The 16,353-nt window shown below is 44.8% G+C and overlaps 1 protein-coding gene across 1 annotated transcript in view; it reads right to left on the minus strand.

Annotated features, from left to right (window-relative positions):
- Window positions 1-380: 380 nt before the first annotated feature.
- The window catches only part of NOL10 (nucleolar protein 10), an 87,546-nt gene continuing 71,573 nt past the window's right edge, over window positions 381-16,353 (minus strand). Inside the window, exons 20-21 of the mRNA XM_060117726.1 lie at window positions 7,128-7,230; window positions 381-1,189 (exon numbers count right to left, since the gene is read on the minus strand). Of these exons, the coding sequence (XP_059973709.1) occupies window positions 1,070-1,189; window positions 7,128-7,230 (223 nt within the window). The 3' untranslated portion in view covers window positions 381-1,069. The remainder of the gene's footprint in view (window positions 1,190-7,127; window positions 7,231-16,353) is intronic.

The following is a 16,353-nucleotide window of genomic DNA, read 5'->3' on the forward strand; positions in this document are numbered from 1 at the left end:
AAGCGGAGATACAATGGGGAGGGGGTGTAGAAGAGAAGAGGGGAGACCTGAGGAAACAGGAGTAATGTTGAAACAGGAGGGAGAAAAGGAGGGAGGGCAGACCGGCCTGGGTTTGGAAGGCCTGGAGCCAGGTGTCCCGAGGCAGTTAAGGCTGGACAGCCTGGCTGTGTTAACTGACGCCTTTGCCTTTTTGCTCACAGCACTTCAAGTTCGATTCTCGCATTTACAATCCAAAGAGTCACTATCCCAGCTGTACATAAAGAAACGCATCTCCAAAATCACATTCATACACAAAAAACTGAGGAAACCAAAGTTATTTCTCAACTTAACTCAAGGAATGGGTCTCTCTCCAAGAAGCTGTTAAATGAAAGCATTTATTTTTATAAACATTTTCTCCAGCCAGTATGTCTCTAATTACACTTAAGAAACAGAATAATAAAAAAAAAAAATCTGTATTTCATCTTGTGCCAAGTTAAAAGAATATCCAGTAGCTTCCACTTCTTGTTTTAGGCTGTTATTACCATTACTTTATATTCTCTTAGTATAAAAATATGTTTTAAAAAATCCCAAACTAACACATAAACAAGCAACACAGCTACCAGCATATCCTTATAAACATAAACACAACCAACGCTCACAAGTCAGGCAAGACAGGAATGGCACCTCGGGGTGGTAGATTCATGGAGGGCGGCAGGCAGTGCCAGGAAGTTTCTGGAAGACCGTCAGTCCTGGTTTTCAGCACAAGAGAACCTCTCGTGTCACGGTGCACGTTTCACAATATTCAAAGACAACCACCTCGTTTACGTGATTAAAACCGGGTAAAGGGACAATGTTCTTGGGGAGCCACAAGGCACAGAAGTGCCCTGGGGGCACCACACAGCCAGTGGGCGCAGCCCCGCAGTCTGACCAGAGGCCTGGGACCGGCTGCCAGATGTCACCCCCTGCAGACGCAGCGAGGGTTTCCGCGGGGCTCCGGGAGCGCGCGTCCCCGGCGCAGACAACACCCTCTCACGATGGTCAAGTAGGGGAGACGAGCTCCTCCGAACCACACGTGGGATCGGTTCCAGACTCAGTGGAACGGCCGTCCTCTCCTGGGCCTGGACTTCAGGTGACCGGCTGAACGGCGGAGGGTCTTCCTCTCTTGTCGGTGCAGTTTCGCAGCCTCCTGCTGCTTCTTCTGCTGTTCCGACTAAAAGAGGAAATTAAGTGAGGAGAGGGAAAGAGAAAGGAGAGGCCAACACCCCTTTTTTGTGACCATCAGAACGCCAACAGCACAACCACCAATTACTGCCCTGCTCCGGCAGGAACAGCAGGACGAGAGCCAACCTTTACGGTCACTGTGAAACCTGAAGTCCTAAACCCCTGGGGAAGAGAACGGCCTTGACACACGGGTCTAAACCACACGGTCTGAGGCTGGCTTTCCAACTCCCCACACAACACGGCCCCTCCCAGGAGAGCCAATTTTAAGAGGACGCTATTGCTTTCAAGATGTCCACGACTTCTCGTGTAGAACTGTCTTTCGTTTACAAGCCAGAGCCATTCGTTAGTTTACTCACACTGTCTTAAAGACAGAAAAATACTTCTGTGCCCTGAAAGCGTATAATAACCCACCCATGATTAAGCGTTCAGTCTCCAGAGTTGGTTCCAAAGAGTTTTTGGCTATTTCCAAAAAGTCAGACTCCCCTTGAAAGGCAGAGATCTACCATTAAATGCTGATAAAGGCTCGGCAGACACATCAGTCACAAGTTCATGGCTGGAATGGGTGCATGGGCTCCAGGCGGGCTGCTTGAAAGGCACCGTTCTCAACACTCGGGTGAGAGCCAGACCTTCTCCAAACAGTTTCACTATGTTTAGCAGAAATTCTTAAAAGAGAGGAGTTTCAACGCAGAATCCGCGATGAAGGTACAAGTGATATAGTTTTAAAAACACTTTTGGTGGTTTGGATAATACAAACTCCTAACCATGAAGCTCAAAAAAATATTCTTAGCCGGTGGAACTGACAGGAGGTAACTGTGAAAGCAGTGGCAGGGACAAATTTTTAAAGGTTGAAAAACACTGCCTTATAGACACTTACGTACGCAGCCTGCCTGCCGGTGACCTGTATTTTCCATGCACCTGAAAATACTCCTTTGTATTTTAGTCTTGAAGAGAAAGTCCCTGTGTCCACTTCCAGCTGGTATGATTCAATATTTTCAAGAGTTGGAAGGTGAGGGAATCGTGAGAAAGGAAAGCAATTTATAAGACCAAAAAGAGATGAATCGCCCCTATTCTAGGAGACTCTTACAGATTCCGAATAATCATTTAAGTTCTTTTTCTGATTATTACCATTTTTGCAAAGAATAAAGCCTGCCCTGTGTACTCCTCCCCTTGCCTCTGCCTCAGCCCCGTCCCAGCCCGGGGTGCTATCCGCACCCCATGGGCCCCTCACTGCAGGGGAGGAGCCTCCAGCCACAGGACTTTTAAAAAATAACAACAGTATGTAGTCTTCTGCTAACTAGAACATTTCAATCACTTTCCACGGCTCTTAGGACTGAGGTTAAAATTGAACACGACCTACTCACCAGGCCCCACAGGACAGCTCTACACGTCTTTCTAGTTACACCCGAAGCCACAGCTCCCCTCCCCAAGATGGCTGTTCCACATGCACAGGCGCCTTCAGATCCCCGAGCGCGCCTGGAACCCCGCCTGCCCCACCCAGGCTCTGACTTGACTCTAAGATCCAGCCTGTCCCTCACTCAACTGCCCCGCACTCCAAGGTCCAGGCCAGGCCCCTGACACTCACAGCCCCGGGCCTCCCTGGGGGCACGTCCCACATTACAGTGATGTGACTGTAGGTGTATCCCCCTCTATAGCCTGAGGACTGCGGTGGCAAAGACCAAGTCTGTCTTGTTCTGTGTATCCCCAGCATGTGGCACAGAGCAGGTATTTGATACATATTTATTAACGGAAAAGTCAGAAACCCCGAGGGAAACTGCATACTCCCTAGCAGACCAAATAACGGTGTCACCAAGACCCCTGTAAAGTTAGTGAATTTGTTTTTTCATGTTAAAAAGTATCCCTAGGGCTTCCCTGATGGCGCAGTGGCTAAGAATCCACCTGACAGTGCAGGGGACACAGGTGCGAGCCCTGGTCCAGGAAGATCCCACATGCCGTGGAGCAACTAAGCCTGTGCGCCACGACTACTGAGCCTGAGCTCTAGAGCCCGCGAGTCACAAATAGTGAGCCTGCGTGCCGCAACTACTGAAGCCCGTGCACCTAGAGCCCGGCTCCGCACAACAAGAGAAGCCACCGCGACGAGAAGCCCGCGCACAGCAACAAAGAGTAGCCCCCGCTCGCTGCAACTAGAGAAAGCCCGCGCGCAGCAACAAAGACCCAACGCAGCCAAAAATAAATAAATAAATTTATTAATTTTTTAAAAAAAAGTATCCCTAAAAAAAGTGCTTCTTGTCCAAATAACTTTGGGAAAATAAAATAAAGATGAACAGGGTGTTCTGGCTGGGGCTTTTAAGTCAGGTGCTGTTATGCGTCTCTAATACAGACATCAGTAGTAGATTTCCCTTATGTGTCCGGTGGCAAAGCCCCTTTCCACGAGGCCCTGCCCACTGGTCCCCACAAGGCAGGAGCCTACGCAGGAGCTCGTATGCAAGGGCGATCGTCCTGCAGACAAACTCCTGTCCAGAAAAACCTCTCATCAGCCCCCTTCTGAAAAGAGGCTGTATTTGGAAGACGTCGCCATCATGTGACCCATTTGCTGTAACTGAAGAGCCGCGAGCTCACTCCCCTCCCTGTTCCCGTCCCGACTCCTTCCCCTACAGCCACAGCAGCCCTGTCACAGAGACAGGGGACGATGAACACAAAGCCACACCCTCGCACTAGCAGCGACCCAGGGCCCCTGAGGGACTGAACTACAGGACATTTGAAACAGGATTTGGGACCTAATCCCAGTTTTGCCACCTCACAATTTTAAATAATATTAAAGCGTAAGTTTTCCCCCTCAATTTGATTCACATATGAAAATACTGGGAAAACTCGAGATCTTACCTGGCTATATCGTACCCCTAGTATAAAAAGATCTGTATAAACAAATACACAAACAATTCCCTAAATACTCTTAAGTAAAACTAAGACTTAATAGTTAAAATTTTGTTAGTCAAATGATAAAACAGGCATAAGCCAAACACCAACTGATGCATTCCCCAAAATAGTTTCCAAGCCTCTGCTAGACTCAACCACGAGGCTGTTTTAAGTATTTTTTACTGAGTGCTTCTTTTGTTTTCAGGGGGAAAAAACCCCAAGAAAATCAGAACCATCTTATTTTCACTTTACCACGAATACAAACTGATATTCAACTCAGTACCTTCCAATTAAGGGGAAAAAGTGGGAAAGGAGTGTGCATGCATCCTCCTTAAGCTCACTCCGTGCCACAGAGGGAGCACAGGGCCAGGGCAGCCGCGGGCCTGAGGTCCTCCCACAGCTGCCGCGCGCCTGACGCCCCCTCGGCCTCTTGGACTTCAGAGGGAATCGGGAAACGTTTGACGGTACACAGAGAATTTCTAAGAAACTAGGTACAGGCACAATTAGTTCATCTGAACACACAGCCAGCTTTGGCTTATTTAAATGAGAAGTGTAAGAGTGCAAATTTGTTCTAAATGGAGGCAGATTTAACTGAAAAGCTTCTTACACTTAGAATAAAGACGTTCTGGGGGGGTGGGTGGGAGGAGGGGGGACTTGGAGAAAGGTGGTCAAAAGATATAAACTTCCAGTTACAAGATAACTAAGTCCTAGGGATGTAACGTACAGCGTGATGACTACCGCTAACACTGCTGTATTATATTATACACATGAAAGCTGTTAAGACAGTAAATCCTAAGAGTTCTCATCACAAGGAAAAAACAATTTTTCTTCTTTTTTTTTTTTGCTTTTTCTTTTTATTGTATCTATATGAGATAATGGATGGTAACTAAGAAAAAAAATGTCCTTATCATTTGCCAAGGCTCCTGATGACACCAAGAGAACTGTCAAAGAATCAGAGATGAATGGGAGAGGATGTGAACAGACATTTCTCCAAAGAAAATATACAAATGGCCAATAAGCACATGAAAAGATGCTCTACCCTCATTAGTCACCAGGAAAATGTAAGTCAAAACCACAATGAGATACCACTTCACAACCACTAGGATGACAACAATAAAAAAGAGAATAATAAGTGCTGGCGAGGATGGGGATAAAATGGAACCCTCATACACCACTGGTGGGAATGTAGAATGGTGCCATCGCTTTGGAAAACAGTCTAGCCGTTCCTCAAAAAGTTAAACACTTATCATATGGCTCAGCAACTCCATTCCTAGGTATATACCCAGGAGCAACAAAAACATGAGTCCGTGCAAAAACATATGCCTGAATTTTCACAACAGCATTATTCATAATAACAACAACAAAAAACCCACCCCAAATGTCCATCAACAGATTAAAGGATAAGCAAAATGTGGTATATCCACACAATGAAATATCAGTCATAAAAAGGAATAAAGTTCTTACACATGCTACAACATGGATTAATCTTTAAAACATGCTAAGGTGAAAGAAGCTGGTCGCAAAAGAAAACATGTTGAATGATTCTATTTATATACAGTGTTTTAGAACAGGCAAATCCATAGGCAGGGGAGATGTGAGTAGGGGGTGACTGCACAAGGGGTCTCCTTTTGGGGCGATGAGTATGTTCCAGATTTAGACAGTGGTAATGAACACCCAACTTGGTGAATATACTAAAAGCTCTGAACTGTACACTTTAAAAGGATGAGTTTTATGATACGTGAGTTAGAACTCAATCTTAAAGAAGAACCAGAGGCGGAGTCTTTGTCACTCTTTCCCTCTTGGAGACAATGTATATTAAGGAAGATTGACTAAATGAGAAAAAAAATCTGAAAAATAAAACCATGTAGCAAAAACAGAAGTGAAGTTTTCCCTCTCCTAAGAACAAAGAAAAATAAAGGGAACAGTGAACAGGCTAGAGAAGAAACATAACCTGGCCTGAAAGAGTTCATCAATCCTAGTTTTATTTTAACTGTTACTAATCTGTAGTGTCTGTAGTTAGATCTGTCCTTCACAAAGCTAACCTGTCACCCCTAATCCTGTGTAATTTACATTCTGCACCTGGTATTTGCTCCCCCTGTAACCTCTTGTAGCAAATCACCCCTTGTAGCCGTTTGCACTTCAGAAAGGAGGTCACAGACTGATAACCCAGAGACTAAGGGACCCAATTAATTACCTGGTTGCCTGACTCCAGTGGGGACTGTTTTGAAATAATGCAAGAAGAAGAAGAATGTGAGACCTTCACCATTTTGATCCTTATCACTCCCTTCGGACTGCGAACTCCCCTATAAGAATCCCTGTTAACTCCCCAGGAAGGGGGGGCACGGTTCTTGAGGCGCTAGCCTATTGTGTCTTCCCTTTGCCTGGCAAAGAAAATAAAAAGCCTCTCTACTTCTTATCTTCCAAATCTGTCTCTGTATTTGTATTCGGCACCGGTGCACAGGGAACCAAGATTTGGCAAGAGCTTCACCCGTGAGTTACTGGCAAATATTTACAGCAGTTTATTCATCCTTCAATGGGTGCCAGGCATCATCAAAGCCGGCTAAAGAAATGACTGTTATAAGTCAGTTTAGAATAACCTACTACCGGCAGAAACTATGTACCCTGGACAAGCTGATCTTACTGCCATGAACATATCAGAACTCACCAGTTCTTGATCTCCTTTAAGTCCACGTGAGCCTGAACTATTCCATTACACCGCAGGCGGTCACGACTTGTGTTTCTATTAGAAGGGCCCATTCAGGTGGTCCAGCCACCCAGAAACCACATGGCAGCTCCTACCAACAGTACCAAGCCTGGGGTCCCTGAGGCCCTGTCTTCCTCAGGACACCAGAAACACGCGAGCTCTGCCGAGGCCAAGCAGTGTGCTTGCGGCCCAGGACGCGTCCTGGCTGCGGGAAAAATGCCTGAAGAGAACACAGCTCCTCAACAAGGGAAAAGCCTGGGAAGGCAGCTCTGAGGTCACACACACACAACACTACTGGAGGCCTATTTTTCTTCTGTAAATTAAAAAAGAACATTAAAAAGCAACTTACCTTCTTTAATGTAAATGTCAATTGTTTGCTGCCAACCGTGGTGTCCGATACACTCAGTGTCCCATTTTTCGCTTCGAGTTTCAACCGGTCTTCAAGGGTTTTACTGCAGGAAATTTAAGAGAATGACATATTAATTAGCATTTCGTTTTGATTTACCATTTGAAACAAGTTTTAATTAGAATTGATCACATGAGGAATGATCTTTCACAAATTTGGTAAAGACAGAAAATGGCACTCGTTTAATACAATCCATGGAGAGAATTGCGGGCACTCAAACCGTCATTATTCAGACTCAGCAGATCCCTAGCAGAAACAATGGCTGCCCCAAACACCCGCTAATTTAATATTTTAAGTGGTGGTTCCACATACTTCAATGGTTGCTACTTATCTTACTAAATCACATTTCTGAAGCCAAAATGCAAAGGAGCAATATTTCTGAAGCCTGTAATTTACTGTAATGGTCAGTGGCACTTACGCTGCTAAAGCATTTTATATGTGATCCAGGCATGAGTTAGGTATGTGAGCATCTCAGCAACCCATTCACCTTCTACAAAGGACTGAACACAAAGGAAGCTCTCCAGGTCAAGCCACAGAGAAGTGCTGTGAGAATTCTGATTTGTCCTTCACTTGGTCTTAGCTCATGGACCACACTCATCAACCACAGTATGACCAACTTGAAACATGAATACTCGGCTGATTACACAGAGAAAACGAAAGCAGTTACACTGAGGGTAAATTCTATCTGATCCAGCCCTATTCACTGCTACTTCTCCAAGTGTTTTCCTTTCAATTTCTTACCTGAATTACCCTTTCTGACACAATTTGCCCAAATTTCAATTTCATTTCATTTCTTGATCATGTTTCTAAGGTCTCTTTTTATAATCTTTGTCCCTGTTATGGTTTGCTGTGCCCGGCAACTGACTGCCATCTACAACAATCAAGACGTTAAATTTGAATTTTGTACCAGTTATATAACACTTCACTGAATGTTCTTATAATAATGTATTATTATAAAATCAGATAATTGTTAAGCTGGTTTAGAGGGAAAAAAAACAGAATTAAGCCTAAAGACAGACATTTTGAGTAAGTTTTAAAGTTAGCTCTAGCCCTCCTAGAAAAGGCTAAAAGCAACACCCTCATATCCCTGGGATGAAACTAGGAGGGGAAAAGAGAGGGAACAAAAAACAAGAATATGGTTTTCTCTTCTATTTGGTTCCTTCCTCAAAAAAAAGTAAATATAGGCTTTCCTGGTGGCGCATTGGTTGAGAGTCCGCCTGCTGATGCAGGGGACACGGGTTCGTGCCCTGGTCCGGGAAGATCCCACATGCTGCGGAGCGACTGGGCCCGTGAGCCATGGCCGCTGAGCCTGCGCGTCCGGAGCCTGTGCTCCACAACGGGAGAGGCCACAGCAGTGAGAGGCCCGCGTAACGCAAAAAAAAAAAAAGTAAATATACTTCCCTTTCCAATCCTCCTTGCACCAACTTAAAACTGCACCCTTTTTAAAAGTTAATATGAAAAAACGTGGTTGAATTTAAAAGGGTGTGTGCGCACTGTGTGAAAGGGTCTTCTTTTTCCTGAAATATGATCTTTGTAACTAATTACTGAGTAGAACACAGCTCCTAAATGATCCATTAGACAAAGTGATGCTCCTTTGAAATTCTGAAGCCAATGTTTGATGTTTACACCTTTGAAAGCCCTACCTCTAGTTTATGACTACTAGTTAGTACTAAACATACATGATTTGAGACATAAACGTGGTTAGCATAAAAGTGGCACTGTTTTCTAAGCAATAATGTTATTAAGAAGCACTTTTAAAGTACTTTTCATCTTCAAAGTTCTTAACAGACTAACTAATTAATCCTTTCAACATCCCTGAGACAGAAGCGTTTATCCTCTTATAGATGGCACAAAGGGAGGCAAGATGTTCTAGGACTTGCCCCAGGCCACAGAAGGATTCAAGCCTAAAACCAGGATACCACCTGAAGAATTTCTGGTTTCCAGGCGTGTGTCAGACCATGCCTGATTTATAAAGGTTTGTTCAGGAAATGTGTCCACTAAGTATTCTAAATGACAAGCTTCCACATGACAAACTGAAAGAGAAATTAAGGTTTGGTTTCGCCTTTTTTTCACTTGAGCAGAACTCAAAGGTGACGTGTAAACTGACTCCAGCGCGCCTGTGACTCATGTCAGCTCTGCAAATTCCTCCAACCCTTCACTGCACTTTTGTTCTTTCCTTTCAGAGCTGTAAATGCTGAGATTTTAAAGGTAACAAGAACTCTGAGTAAGTATGGGGCCACTGAGACAAGGTGGTACACAGAGAACACTAATTTGGGAAGAAAAAGACTTTTCAAGTAAATTGTGGGAAATGACTACTCTTTTCAGGGTGACCTATTTCCTGCAGATAGGGCAGAGAAGCTCCGGTCTCCTCTCCGTGTACCTGGCTGGGCACCTGCTGAAACTTGTTCTGCCTCGGCTGCTTGGAGAGACTTGGAGAGCCCTGAGCTTTAGGAGGAGCCCTGGCAGAGGATCAGACGCAGGGGCCAAGGGCAGAGGCTCCTGCAGTAAAGCAGGTCCCACTTCCCTCCCTTTAAGTCGGCTCGCGGAAAGCGGCTGTGAATCACCAGTCCCGAAGCCTGAATTCCTGAAGTGTGAATTCGCTCAGAGGTGTTTGAAGATGCAGTCAGGCCCCTGAAAACTGTCTCCTGTAACCGAAGAAGAAAACGCAGAACCCCCCTTGCCCGTCCTCCTCACGTTCGCCCAGCACTGGCCGGCCCTCCCTGTCCTGCTCCTCTTCCTGTCTAGGCTTCAGGTCGCGGGCCTCTGGCTGCTTTGTAACTGACGGTAAAGTTAAGAGGTTTAGGGAGAAAGTACCCCCCTGCCAGTCACAAGACGATCAAAACTCCCCCACATCTGCGGGGACTGCTAAGAAGACAGACATGGGCTGCAGAAGGTGGAAAGTGACAGGAATGGCTCAGTATGGGATGGAGAGGGTATGGGGGGAAGAACCTAAACTATCAGTACGGCTGCATTAAAAGAATGAAGAAAAACAGGCATAAACTACGAGGGGAAAAAAATCAAATTAGATATTTATTAGATGCCCCAGGACAGCCGAATGATTTACTTCTCTGAGGCTTTAAAACACACACACACTGGGCTTCCCTGGTGGCGCAGTGGTTGAGAGTCCGCTTGCCGATGCAGGGGACACGGGTTCGTGCCCCGGTCCGGGAAGATCCCACATGCCGCGGAGCGGCTGGGCCCGTGAGCCATGGCCACTGAGCCTGCGCGTCTGGAGCCTGTGCTCCGCGACGGGAGAGGCCACAACAGTGAGAGGCCTGCGTACCGCAAAAAAAAAAAAAAAAAAAAAAAAAAAAAAAAAAAAAAAAAAAAAAAAAAAAAAGAAAAAACAAAACAAAACACACACACACTAGTATCTATTTCCTTAATTAAAACTAATTAAAAATAATGCTCCTTCACAGAGTTTTTAAATCACTCTGTGAGGAAAGGGAGGTAGGGGAGTGGAAGACATACCTAAAGGCGCCTGCTTTAGTACAGCATTGAGAAGAGCGAAATGAGCTTAACAGAAAGGAATCACCCCACACAGTCTACATCAAAGGGAGTAAGAAGAGAATGGAGAAACAGAAGTATTTAAAATTTAAGTACTTCGTTTTAAATACATAACTTTGACAAATATTTACATACACTGTCAAGGTTATTGGAAACTATTTCAGTGCCTTCAGTTTGCATTCGTGGCTTCAAAGCCTCTATCTCAGCAGATATAAGTTCAAGCAACCATGGAATCGGTGATCTCCACTTGCAGCTCAGTTAAAATTTTAGAAGATCCCTAACATCCACTGTTGTTGCAAGTGTGGGGAAACAGGCACCCTGGCAAGAGGGCAAAGGGCCCAAAGCCCTTCTGGAGGCCGATCTGGCCAAATTGATCGCACACCTCTTTTGGTCCAGCAAATTCCATCACTAGGTAAGACAGTCTAAAGAAATTCTTGCACATGTGTATATATTTATAACTGTGAAAAAGGAAGAGAAAAACAAGAAACAACCTAAACATCCAAAATTAGATAGCATGGCCCATCCATCTTATGAAATATATATATATATATATATATATATATATATATATATATATAATTTTTTTTTCCTTTTTTTGTGGTACACAGGCCTCTACTGTTGCGGCCTCTCCCGCTGCGGAGCACAGGCTCCGGACACGCAGGCTCAGCGGCCATGGCTCACGGGCCCAGCCACTCAGCGGCATGTGGGATCTTCCCGGACCGGGGCACGAACCCGCGTCCCCTGCATCGGCAGGCAGACTCTCAACCACTGCGCCACCAGGGAAGCCTTTTATGAAATATTTATGCAGCCATAAGGCAGACCTCCATGTATTTACCATGAAAAAATTTCGAAACCTATTGTTCAGTGAAAAGAGCACGTGAAACAGTAACAAGGTTAGTGTGATCCTTTCATGTCAAAGGCAGAAAAGCTACAACTGTACACGTGAGTGTGTGCGTATATGGGAGTGACTGAAATCTAAGAAGGTGCCCAGAGCAGGACCTCAGGAAGGGAGTGTGGGTAGGAAGAGACTTTAACCTTTCATCCTATGTTCCTAAGTACTACAATGATAATATGCTCGTGTATTACTGGAGCACATATTACTGGAGTAATAAAAAGATTCTCTTTTTTTTAAAGTGAAAGTTTGGAATTAAACGGCTTTCAAAATTAGATTTTAAAAATGTTTATATTAAAAACGAGACTGCATTCTTTTAGTTCTTATCCACAATCAGTGAAGAAAATTAGCTGAAGAGTAAAAACTGGCCATAGTTATTTAATTTAAAGTGGATACGGTTGCAGACATGATAAGCAGCTCACCAAGAGCTACTAAAGTAGCTGGTGAAGATGAGGTCATCAAAGGTAAAAAATGTCTTAAAAATCTTTGAATTTCCAGGACCTACCAAAGGGTAGGTGCTTCAAAGAATGCTTTCATGAATTGGGCTGAAAGGGCCACCTAGCATGTAGTATTTATTACCCAAGAAGAGGAGCTATCCTCAACTACTGAAATTTAGCAAGTTATCCCAAGGACTCTTTCTCTGGGGTTTACCAACAGACACCTCCAATATTTACATCATGCGCCGTAGACCAAGGCTGCCCCAGGTAACTGAAGAGGCTGATGTGCCCAGATTCCTGACGGAGGCCAGCCGGCGTGAACTCCGTCTTTCTACCTAGAAACACAATCATCTCCACCCACCCTGACTTCTCTCCCTTGTCTCTGAAGATATACCGGTGCTCCTGGCCCCATTCACTCCTGACTGCTCACCTATTTCAGCTCTGCCAATTCAGTCCAGTCTCTCATTTCTTCACTCTCCCCTTCCTCTCTGCGTACTGATAAGTCACATCTCTCAAGCCTAAAAACCTTTTCCTATCAAGTTACTGGCTCTGAATTCCTTCCTTTCACTGCGAATGTCTTGAGAGAACCATCTATGCTAATTGTTCACAATATTCTTTTATCTCCCATTCATTCATCAATCCTGAGGAATTCATCACAATAAGACACTCTTCCTGCGGCCTTTTCCCAACCTCCATCCCGGGGACTCCCGTGCTCTGCCCGACATTTGTGCCGGCCCCTCTCGGTGAAATTCTCTCCATGCTTGGCTCCTTCGTTTTCCTCCCGCCTCCTGAGCAGCTCCTTAGAGTAATGTTTACTGCCCGTATTCTCCTTTACCAGCCCTCTAAATCAGAATTCTCAGCCCCAGCCTAGCGATATATTCCCGACACCTCTAAAATCATATGTGTTACTTTGCGTGCACTTGTATGTCGTCAGAGAGGTGTACGGTTTTCATCATAGACGCAAGAAAAATACTTGTTGTTTCCAAGGGCTCCACTCTTAGGCCTCATCTTGCTCTACATAATTGTGGGAAGTTTTTTTTATACCACAGTTTCGGTCCCACAATGAAGCTGGGATCTCTTACAGCAATGTCTCTAGCCCCCCTCCTACATTTCCATCTGTCAGCTGGACGTTACCAAGAAGACATCTGGGTCTTGCAGACTTGATGTGCTGAACACCCAGCTCAATACTTCAGCCTTAACTTTGTTTTTCATTCTGTAGCCCTTATCTCGGTGGCAACACTGCTAGACATTTCAGCACCACCCCTGACTCCTCTGACATTCAATTAGTAACCAAACAACGCTGCAGTGTGTGTCTTATTCTTAGACATGCTTATGAATACTCAGGCTCCTCTCTACCCCATACTGCAGGCTTTGGTCACTTCCCGCTGGGACTGCTGTGCAGTGTGTGAGCTCACCTCACAGGCCCAGTTTCTCCCTGCATTTTCTCTCTTAAACTGTGGTATTTCATAACAGTTTCTGGGAAATAGAGACTTTTCCGCTTATGTTTTTATTTTTATTTTCTACAACAAACATGCTGCTTTTACTGTGTAAGTATTTCCATCGTTGGGAGGAGGGGCGGAGCAGATCTGATCACGTCCACCTCGGCCCAAACCCTTCCCTGGCCCGCCAGGCCCTGGGTCGGGCCTAACAGCCTCTCCGGCTCACCAGCTGCGCCCCTGCCACTCACTCTGCGCCCTTGCTGCACTTGCACACAGCAGTCCTCTCTCCACACCGCTCCCTCCCCTCGGCCTAGAACGCCAGCTTTCCCACCCTGCTTTCTGTGCTCATCTTTTTCTTTCAAGAGACCAGTTTTAATATGACCTCTAATAAAGATGGCCTCAAATCTCTAAAAACTGACCCTCTTTCTTCCTTGTACACGCTCCCCAGGCCTCTGAACAGCTCACAGTGTCAGCGAGAATGGGAACGCTACGGGTATGTGAGCTGTGCTTTTCCTTTCCATCCCCCGGGCCTAAAACAGCACTTTGCTCATATGAGGCACCTGATGAATGTCTGACTGATGAATGGGTGGGTGGAGAGGCTGACAGGTGGATGAACAGACACACAAACAAAGCGCAGCAGACTGGAAGGCATATGAAAAGGTGCTGACAGACATATGCATTTATCTAAAGCCTTGTTACTACGTCAAGCAAAGGACTCACTCAAGCACCCAGTCAGGATTCACTCTTCACTTTTCCCTTTATAGAAATGGTTTTAAGGTTGGGCAAGTCCAAGTGAACTTTTAAACATAATACATTCGCTTCTGATGTTGTGTTTTGTTGACTGCCTTGTGGTAAGTCACAGAATAAACATAAGGAATCACTACAGCTGTCTGAAGGATAAATGGTTCAATGCTTCATTAAGTAACATTAAAATATGACAAGTTCAGGATTTGCCAGAATAATCCAGTCAAGACCAGAGTTCAATAAGCAGTATGTGCCAAAATGCCAGCAAACTGCAGGCTATTCATACCAAAGGGTTATTACTTTAAGCAACTGGATTTGGCTTTTAAGCTTGTGTTAAGTATTATCACTCACATAGCTCCTCTTCTCAAAACAATTGTTTAACTTATTGATGTTTAACTTAGTAAGAACGTTTAACTGCAGTGCATTAACTTAGCTATTATTTATCATTAAATACTAAATTTTCATCCCTTTTGTTTTCTACATTAATATCCTACTACAACCCACAGGCAAAACAAGAATGTCAGTGAGTTTAGTCATGTCTCCCACCCCCAAATTGTGGCTTCCTGTTACCATGGTTACCCTGAAAACAACTGCTCCCAGATTTTCCTGGGTTTCAGGTAAATGAGTTCTTTTTCAGCAGATCTTGAAAGGGTAACTTCCAGAGTTGCCTGACATGTAGGCAAGGCATAGAAGATTCACACTCTCACAAGGATTTATCAAGTGCCTACTCGGGTCTAGGTACTGATCCAGGAGCTAGGGGTAAATAATGCAAGACAAAAACAGCAGTTAATCTAAAAAGAAATTCACTCCACGGAATCAGAATACTGAAAACAAGCAGTCTTCCCTCTGCTTCTGAGTAGGACTCCAAATAAAAATCTAAGAATGACAGCTACATAAAAAGCGAGGTTGCACATAGTGCTGATGGAACGTAAAATGAAGAAGCCTCCTTGGCGGTTTCTCAGAAGGTTAGACATGACGTTACCATGGGACCAACGATCCCACTCCTAGGTATGCAGCCAGGAGAAATGAAAACATATGTCCATGCAAACACATACACAAATGTTCATAGTACCATTATTTGTGACAGGCAAAAACTGGAAACAACACAAATATCCTTCAACTGATAAATGGATAAATAAAATGTGGTATATCCATACCCTGGAATATTAGTCGGCAATAAAAACTAATGAAGTACTGACACATACTACAACACGGATGAACATGTAAAACATTATGCCAAGTAAAAGTAGCTGGACAAAACGCCATGTACTATATGATTCCATTTGTATGAAATGTCAGGGACTTCCCTGGCGGTCCAGTGGTTAAGAATCTGCCTTCCGGGCCTCCCTGGTGGCGCAAGTGGTTGAGAGTCCGCCTGCCGATGCAGGGGATACGGGTTCGTGCCCCGGTCTGGGAGGATCCCATATGCCGCGGAGCGGCTGGGCCCGTGAGCCATGGCCGCGGAGCCTGCGCGTCCGGAGCCTGTGCTCCGCGACGGGGGAGGCCACAGCAGTGAGAGGCCCGCATACCGCAAAAAAAAAAAAAAAAAAAAAAAAAAAAAAAAAAAAAAAAAAAAAAAAAAAAAAGAATCTGCCTTCCAATGCAGGGGACGTGGGTTCAATCCCTGGTCGGGGAACTAAGATCCCACATGCCGCAGGGCAACTAAGCCTGTGCGCCGCAACTACTGAGCCCCCGTGCTCTGGAGCCCGTGCACCTTGACTGGAGAGAAGCCCGCGTGCCCCAACTAAGACCAGACGCAGCCAAATAATAAATAAATAAACATTAAGGAAAAAAAGAAATGTCAGAATAGGCAAATCTATAGAGGTAGAGAATAGATTAGTGGATGCCCGGGGATGGGGTGGGGTAAATGGGGGTGAATACCAACGGGGTAAGGAATTTTGTTTGGGGGCGATGAAAATGTTTTAAAACTGACTGCGGTGGTGGTCGCAGAACCCTGTGGATAGGCTAAAAACCAACGACTTTCACACTTTAAGTACGTGACCTGTATGTTATACAAACTATATTTCAAGAAAGTTGTTATGAAAAAAAAAAGTGAGGTTGGTAGGTAAAGAAATTTCTTCAAAAGATATTAAGCCTATTACTAGATTCTGTCTACCAACATCTCTTTTGTCAGAACCAGAATTTCTAGG

Source organism: Mesoplodon densirostris, chromosome 14 (assembly GCF_025265405.1).
Source record: "Mesoplodon densirostris isolate mMesDen1 chromosome 14, mMesDen1 primary haplotype, whole genome shotgun sequence".
NCBI lineage: Eukaryota > Metazoa > Chordata > Mammalia > Artiodactyla > Ziphiidae > Mesoplodon > Mesoplodon densirostris.